The following is an 8,372-nucleotide window of genomic DNA, read 5'->3' on the forward strand; positions in this document are numbered from 1 at the left end:
GAAAGCACAGAGCATGCTTGCCTTTCACCAACTGAAGTGCTGAGTATAAAAGTTGAGAAGTCATGTTAGGGTTACATAAAACTTTCCCAGATCATATTTGGAGTTTGTGCGTAGTTCTAGTTGACTCACCACAGGAAGGATGTGGGGTCTTTGGAAAGGGTGCAAAAGAAGTTCACAAGGATGTTGACTGGATTAGAGAGTGTTAGTTATCTAGAGAAGTTGGGCAAACTTGGATAGTTTTCTCTGAAGTGTTAGATTTTAAAAAGTATATTACATTAAATAGGTGAGAAAGAATCTTTTTTTCCCTCGGTTGGAGATGTAAAATACAGAATGAAAAGATTTAAGGTGAGGTGGGGAATGCTGAGACAAAGCTTCTAAGTTTAAGGTACTGGGAATGCGTTGCTAGAGTTGGTGATAGAAGCAAGTATCATTCAACATCTCTGAGGATTTAGACAGACAGATGAATAGGCAGGGAGTGGAGGGATATCAGCTATAAATTAAAGTAAGAAATATATATAAAAATTAAATAAATTAAGTAGTGTAAATTGAGAGCAAAAACAGAGAAAAAGATGTGGAGTTAGTGGGTTTATTATCGATTCAGAAATTTGATGATGGGGAAGAAGAAACTGTTCCTGAAACATTGACTATGTGTCTTCAGTCACCTGTACCTCCTCCTTATGATAGCAATGAAAAGAGTATATGTCCTGGGTAACGGCAGTCCTTAATGATGGATGACGCCTTTTCAAAGCATTGTCTTTTGAAAGTGTCCTCAATGCTGGGGAGGCTAGTGCCCATGATGGAGGTGGCTGAGTTTACAACTTCCTGCAGCTTTTTCTGATCCAATGCATTGGCCTCTCCATACCAGATGGTGATGCAACCAGTTAGAATGCCTTCCACGGTATATCCGTAGAAATCACCATCTGAAAGTCTGCCGAAAATCGTGGTGTCATTGGCAAATTGATGGATAGCATTTGAGCTGTGCAGGGGATTTTGTGGCGAAAGGCAAATTGCAGTGGGTCCAGATCCTTGCTTAGGTAGGTGTTGATTCTGGCCATGACCAACCACTCAAAGCACTTCATCACTGTAGACATGAGAGCAACTGGGTGATAGTCATTGAGGAAGCTCATCCTTCTTTTTTGGGGCACTGGTATGATAGTGACACTTTTGAAGCATGTAGGAGCCTCCAACTACAGCAGTGAAAGATTGAAGATGTTCTTGAACATTCCGTCCAGTTGTTTGGCACAGATTTTCAGTGCCCTACCAGGAGCACTATCAGGGGCTGATGCCTTGTGAGGGTTCACCATCTTGAAAGATGTTCTGACATTGGTTCCAAGATAGTGATCACAGGGTCACCATCTGCTGAAGGGATTTGCACAGGCACAATTTCATTCTCCCTTTCAAAGTGTGCATAAGATGCTTTGAGCTCATCTGGGAGTGAAGCATTACAGCCATTCATCATGTTACGTTTCACCTGTAGGAAATAATCATTTGTAAAACCTGCCAAAGCTGGTGTGCATCAGATTTTGTCTATAACTTCAATTGGAATTGTTTTATCACACCTAAAATAGCCTTCTGTAGATCGTACCTGGGTTTTTTGTTTGGTTCTGGATCACTGCTCTTCCATTCCACAGATCTAGTCCTCAGCAGACTATGAATCTCCTGGTTCATCCATGTGTTTGCTTCGGGTATGTCCAGAATGTTCTCGAAGGCACACACATATCCACACAGGATTTGATGAAGTCTGTGACCCCTGTGGTGTATTCAGTCAATTTTGAAGATGAAACCCTGAATATTGTCCAATCCTTCGACTCAAAGCCATCCTGTAAGCACTCCTCCACCTCCTTTGATCATAACTTCTCAGTCCTCACAATTGGTGCTGTGGTCTTTAGTCTCTGTCCCTACGCTGGGAGTAGAAGTACAGCGATTGGACTTTCCAAAGTGTGGGTGTGGGATGTCACGGCCAGTATTCCTGATAGTGGTATAACAGTGGCCAAGCGTGTTGGCTGCTCCGGTTCCACAGGTGATATGGTGGTGGTAGGTATTTGGAGACTTCTTCAAGTTGGCCTTGTTGAAGCACTGTTTCATGACTGTCGATCACCGTGCTCAGCTCCGTAGTGCCTGCCTGACGTTGCTCAGAGCAGGAATTACACCGCCACCAAGATTATGGCAGAGAACCACCTTGGCAGATAAATTAAATTACACTTGACTGCTATATGTTCCAGACCTGGTGAGTAGAATTGAGGCAGAACTGTTATGTCTGTGCACCGTGATGTTCATCATAAAACATACTCCACTTCCTCTCAGTTGTCCTGTCTTTTTGGTAGATGTTGAAGCCCTCAGGCTACAGCTCTGCATCCAAAATAGTGGGGCTGAGCCATATTTCCACGAAGCAAAGTACACAGCAGTCCCTTAATATGAAGGTAAGCTTGTCAATAATATAAAAAAGGATAACAAAGGAATTTTTCAGATTTATAAAGTGTAAAAGGGAGCTGAGAGTAGATATTGGACTACTGGAAAATGACACTGCAAAGGTAGTAATGGGGGGCAAAGAAATGTCGAACAAACTCAATAAGAATTTTGCATCAGTCTTCACTGCGGAAGACAACAGCAGTAACCCAGAAATTCGAGAATGTTGTGGGGCAGAAATTAATGTAGTTGCTATTACTAAGGAGAAGGTCCTTGTAAAATTGCAAGAACTGAAGGTAGGTAAGTCATCTGGACCAGATATACTACACCCAAGGGTTCTGAAAGAGGTAGCTGAAGAGATTATGGAGGCAATAGCAGTGATCTTTCAAGCATCACCAGAAATCATAGGCCAGTTATTTTGACTTCAGTGTTTAGCAACATGTTGTAGCCCATTATTAAGGATGAGGTTTTGGGGTACTTGGAGGCACATTGATAAAGTAGGCCAAAGTAAGCATGGTTTCCTTAAGGGGAATTCTTGACTGACAAATCTATTGGAGTTCTTTGAGGAAATAATAGGCAGGATAGACAATGGAAAGTCAGTGGGTATTGTTTACTTGGATTTTCAGATGGCCTTCAACAGGATGCCACACATGAGACTGCTTAACAAGGTAAGAGCTCATTGTATTACAGAAAAGATACTAGCATTGATACAAGGTTGATTAACTGGCAGGAGGAAAAAAGTGGGAATAAAAGGGCCTTTTTTTGGTTAGCTGCCGGTGAATAGGATGTTCTGCAGGGGTCGCTGGTGGGACCACTTCTTTTCACATTATACGTCAATGATTTGGATGATGGAATTGATGGCTTTTTCCACTTTTTTAGACAATATGAAGATAGGTGGAGGGCAGGTAGTGTTGAGCAAGCAGGGGGGCTGTAGAAGGACTTGGACAGATTAGGAGAATGGGCAAAGTAGTGGCAGATGGAATATTGTGTGGGTAAGCTTATGGTCATGCATTTTGGTAGAAAGAATAAAGGTATAGATTATTACCTAAATGAGGAGAAAATTCAGAGATGCAAAGCAACTCGGGAGTCCTTGTGCAGTATTCCATGCAGATTATTTTGTAGATTGAGTTGGTGATAAAGAAGGCAAATGCAATGTCGGTATTCGTTTCAAGATGACTAGAATATAAAAGCAAGGATGTAATGCTAAGGATTTATAAGGCATTGGGCAGGCTGCACTTGAAGTATTGGGAGCAATTTTGTGTCTCTTATTTAAGTAAGGATATGCTGGCATTGGATATGATCCAGAGGAGGTTCACAAGAATGATCCTAGGAATGAAAGAGTTAAAACATGAGTGTTTGTTGGCTCTGGGACCATACTTGCTGGAATTTAGAAGGGGGGGGGGGGGAATCTGAATGAAACCTCGCAAATATTGAAAGGACTAGATACTATGCAGGTGGAGATGTTTCCTGTAGTAGAGGAATCTAGGACCAGAGTGAACCGTCTCAGAATAGAAGGATGTCCCTTTAAAACAGTGATGAGGATGAATTTCTTTGGCCAGAGAGTGGTGAATCTGTGGAATTCATTGCAGCAGACAGCTGTGGAGGCCAAACTATTTGGTATATTTAAAGTGGAGGTTGATAGGTTCTTGATTTGTAAGGGAGTCAAAGGTTATGGAGAGAAGGCGGAGAACGGAGTTGAGAGGAACAATAAATCAACCATGATTGAATGTTGAAGCAGACTTGATAGGCCAAATGGCCCATCCTGGTCTTTTGGTCTTCTGGCTGCAATCAATTAGTTCATAACAGGGTGAGGACCTTTAAGACATAGTTGTTCATGAATAAATCTGTGGAGATAAATCTCAGAATAATTAGGACCAGCATTTAATCAAATATGGGAATAACTTTCAGCTTTACTGTTGGATTTGGATTTTTTTTGTTATATTACCTCCATGAATTTTATTTTATTGAAGTCAAATCAGATGAGGTATTACATCTGCACACTTTCACCTGCATCCAAAGTTAAAGTTATTATCTTTGTGCTTCTGGATATTCCCCACTGAAAGAGTGGTTCAATGGTTCCATTGAATATCAGAGAATGTATACAATGTACAAGCTGAAATTCTTACTCCAAGAATGGAAACGTGCCACTGTGCAGAACTGCAATTTGAATGCCGTTGTCGATCACAGGCTTCTACAGGACTTCAGCCACCTTGAAAAAGAAACTACCCAGATTCACATATCATTGCTCAGAGTGCATCTTAGGCCCACCCATTGCTGCCAGACTCTCAGACATTCTTTTATCTGTGACACCAGATTCTAAAATCAGCATGAATTTTGCAAGATTCTACATGCATATTTAGCTTTCCATGAACCTTCAGACCCATCCTCGAGCTGCTCATTAACATTGAAGCCTCCCTCAGAATGCTATCATTCAAAGGTTAATTTGTTATCAAAGTATACAACTCTGAAATTCTTCCTCCCCAGGTAGCCATGAAACCAAGAAAGAAAAAGAACAGCGACACAATCAGCAACCTTCAAATCCCACCCCCGCACCAAAAAATGAACAAAGATGGAACAAGAACATTGGCCCCCAAATCTCCCACCAGCACTCTCAAAAAAATGAGAAAGAGCACACACGAAAAATATAGAATAACAAAAACTGTAAGACTGGAAAAAAAGTCCACATCTAAAACACAGAAAACCTGGGTAACACTCTCCAGGCACAGCAACAGGCTCCCCTCTCTCAGATTGCAGAGTGATCCCCAGTGATCAAATGCCAGACAGCCAGCACTCACCTTCTGCACTCGCCTTGATGTTTCGATCTCCCTCGTCACTTTGATGAGCCGACAATAGAAGCTTTAATTGGCAAAGTGGAGTCGAACAATGGCTCATGCCCCATCCCACAGCCTGCTTGTCATGAAGTTTGCACATGCTGCCTCTGTCTCCTGGAATCTTCTCGGAGACTGTAGAGCAGTGAAACACCCAAACAATCTCCGAAGTTCTGCATTCGCTTCGATGTTTCAATCTCCTTCTTTGCTTTAATGGAACATTTACTGCAACTGAACATTGGCTCATGCCCCATCCTGCATCCTGCCCGCACTCACCACCTCTGCCTCCTGAAATCCTCTCGGAGACTGTGGAGTGCTGGAACACGCAAACGATATCCAAACTGCAAATCTCAGGCTCCAACGGTTTCAGAGTCACATTCAAGACGAAAAGCAAATGTAAAAGACATAAAAGAAATGAAATATATGGTTTCATGATCTATCCAGAAGATGTCGACTGAAGGAGCCTTGTACAGAGGTGCCATCTTGACTAGAGAGTCTGGACTACAAGTCTTTTCTTACTGCTGAACTTTCACAGTACTTCCAGAGTTCTGTGATGACCCCAGTATTCAGTCTTTTATTTCTATCTTCATTTTGGCAGTACTGTTGAACATTTGCTACCAACTTCCATAAACAGAATAAAGTGTCCAGTGTTTTTGTATCATTGTTATTTCATTAAACTTTAAATGTTACAGATGATTTTGAAATGCGGTGATTTTTTACATTATTTAACCTAGAAAATAAAGGCATTAAATTTTACTGTGAGCATTAAGGCAGTAGAATGCACTATTCAAATCATTTCACACTAATATGGAAAGGAAAAAAATAAATGAACATAAGATTTAAAAAGCAGTGATTGACTTCATTCTGCAATTTGAGAGGGAGAGGTATAAGTCAGATGTAACAGTATCACAATGGCATAAAGGGAATTACAGAGGCATGAGAGGGGAGCTTGCTCAGGTGGATTGGAGAAGGAAACTGGCGGGGATGATGGCAGAACAGAGAGGACTGAAGCTTCTGGGAATAGTTCACAAGGCGCAGGATAGATATGTCCCAGAGAAGAACAAGTTCTCAAATGGCAGGTCTAGACAACTGTGGCTGACAAGGGAAATATAGGACTGCGTAAAGGGCATACAATGTAGCAAAAGTAAGTGGGAAGTTGGATGAATGGAAAGTTCTTAAAATCCAACAAAAGGCAACTAAAAAAGCCATAAGAATGGAAAAGATAAAATATGAGGGCAAACTAGCCAATAATATAAAGCAGGATACTAAAAGTTTTTTTTTCAGTTATATATAAAGAGTAAAAGGGAGGTGAGAGTTGATGTTGGGCCACTGGAAAATGATGGTGGTGAGGTGATAATGGGGGACAAAGAAATGGTGGATACATACTTTGCATCAGTCTTCACTGTGGAATACACTACCAGTGTGCCACGGGTCTGTGAGAGTCAGGGAGCAGGAGTGAGTGCCATTGCTATTACAAAGTAAAATGTGCTAGGCAAACTCAAAGGTCTTAAAGTGGATAAGTCACCTGGACCAGATGGACTACATCCCAGAGTCCTGAGAGAGGTTGCTGAAGAGATAACATGCATTGATCATGATCTTTCAAGATCACTTGATTCTGGCATGGTCCCTGAGGACTGTAAGATTGCAAATGTCACTCCACTCATTAAGAAGGCAGGAAAGGAAAAGAAAGGAAATTATAGGCCAGTTAGCCTTACCTCAGTGGTTAGGAAAGTGTTGGATTCTATTATTAAGGATGAGGTTTCAGGGTACTTGGAGACTAATGATAAAATAAGTCAAAGTCAGCATGGTTTCTGTAAAGGGAAATCTTGCCTGACAAATCTGTTAAGAGTTCTTCAAGGAAGTAACAAGCAGGGTGGTCAAAGGAGAGGCAGTGGATGTCGTTTACGTGGATTTTCAGAAGGCATTTGATAAGGTGCCACATATGAAGCTTGTCTTCCCTTGTCCCCCCCTTGTCTTTCTTCCTGGACCTCCTGTCCCATGATCCTCCTGTATCCCCTTTTACCTATCACCTGTCCAGCTCTTGGCTCTATCCCTCCCCCTCCTGTCTTCTCCTATCATTTTGGATCTCCCCCTCCCCCTCCAACTTTCAAATCCCTTATCACTCTTCCTTCAGTTAGTCCTGACGAAGGGTCTCGGCCTGAAACGTCGACTGCACCTCTTCCTACAGATGCTGCCTGGCCTGCTGCGTTCACCAGCAACTTTGATGTGTGTTGCTTGAATTTCCAGCATCTACAGAATTCCTGTTGTTTGCATGGACAGAGGAATGCCTGACAGGTAGGAAACAGCGAGTGGAAATAAAGGGGACATTTTCTGGTTGGCTGCCAGTGACTAGTGGTGTTCCTCAGGGTCAGTATTGGGACGGTTACTTTTTGTATTGTTTGTCAACAATTTGGACAATGGAATTGATGACTTTGTGGCAAAATTTGAAGATTATAGAGAGGTAGGTGGAGGGGTAGGTAGTGCTGAGAAAGCAATGAAATTGCAGCAGGACTTGGACAAATTGGAAGAATGGGAAGTAACAGGCAGGTGAAATACAGTGTTGGGAAATGTATGATAATGCATATTGGTAAAAGGAACAATAGTGCAGACTATTATCTAAATGGGGAGAAGGTTCAAACATCAGAGGTGCAGAAGGACTTAGGGGTCCTTGCGCAAAACTCCCAGAACATTAATTTACAGGTTGAGTCTGTAGTAAAGAAGGGAAATGCAATGTAGGCATTTATTTCAAGGGGAATAGAATATAAAAACAAGGAGATAATACTGAGGCTTTATAAGAAACTAGTCAGGCTGCACTTGGAATATTGTCAACAGTTTTGGGCCCCATATCTCAGAAAGGATATGTTGTCATTGGAGAGAGTCCAGGGGAGGTTCATGAAGATGATTCTGGGAATGACGGGGTTAACATATGAGGAGCATTTGGCAGCTTTGGGCCTGTACTCACTGGAATTTAGAAAAATGCAGGCAGGATCTCATTGAAACCTACAGAATGTTGAAAGGACTAGATAGTGTGTATGTGGAGAGGATGTTTCCTATAGTGGGGGTGTCCAGAACCAGAGGACACAGCCTCAAAATTGAGGGATAACCATTTAGAATAGAGGTAAGGAGGAATTTTGTTTA

The 8,372-nt window shown here is 41.9% G+C and overlaps 1 protein-coding gene across 1 annotated transcript in view; it reads left to right on the top strand.

Annotated features, from left to right (window-relative positions):
* The window catches only part of LOC140186138 (uncharacterized), a 59,642-nt gene extending 53,719 nt beyond the window's left edge, over positions 1-5,923 (top strand). The window contains exon 5 of the mRNA XM_072240049.1: positions 4,891-5,923. Within this exon, the coding sequence (XP_072096150.1) occupies positions 4,891-5,054 (164 nt within the window). The 3' untranslated portion in view covers positions 5,055-5,923. The remainder of the gene's footprint in view (positions 1-4,890) is intronic.
* The last annotated feature ends 2,449 nt before the right edge of the window (positions 5,924-8,372 follow it).

Source organism: Mobula birostris, chromosome 2, assembly GCF_030028105.1.
Source record: "Mobula birostris isolate sMobBir1 chromosome 2, sMobBir1.hap1, whole genome shotgun sequence".
NCBI classification, from domain to species: domain Eukaryota; kingdom Metazoa; phylum Chordata; class Chondrichthyes; order Myliobatiformes; family Myliobatidae; genus Mobula; species Mobula birostris.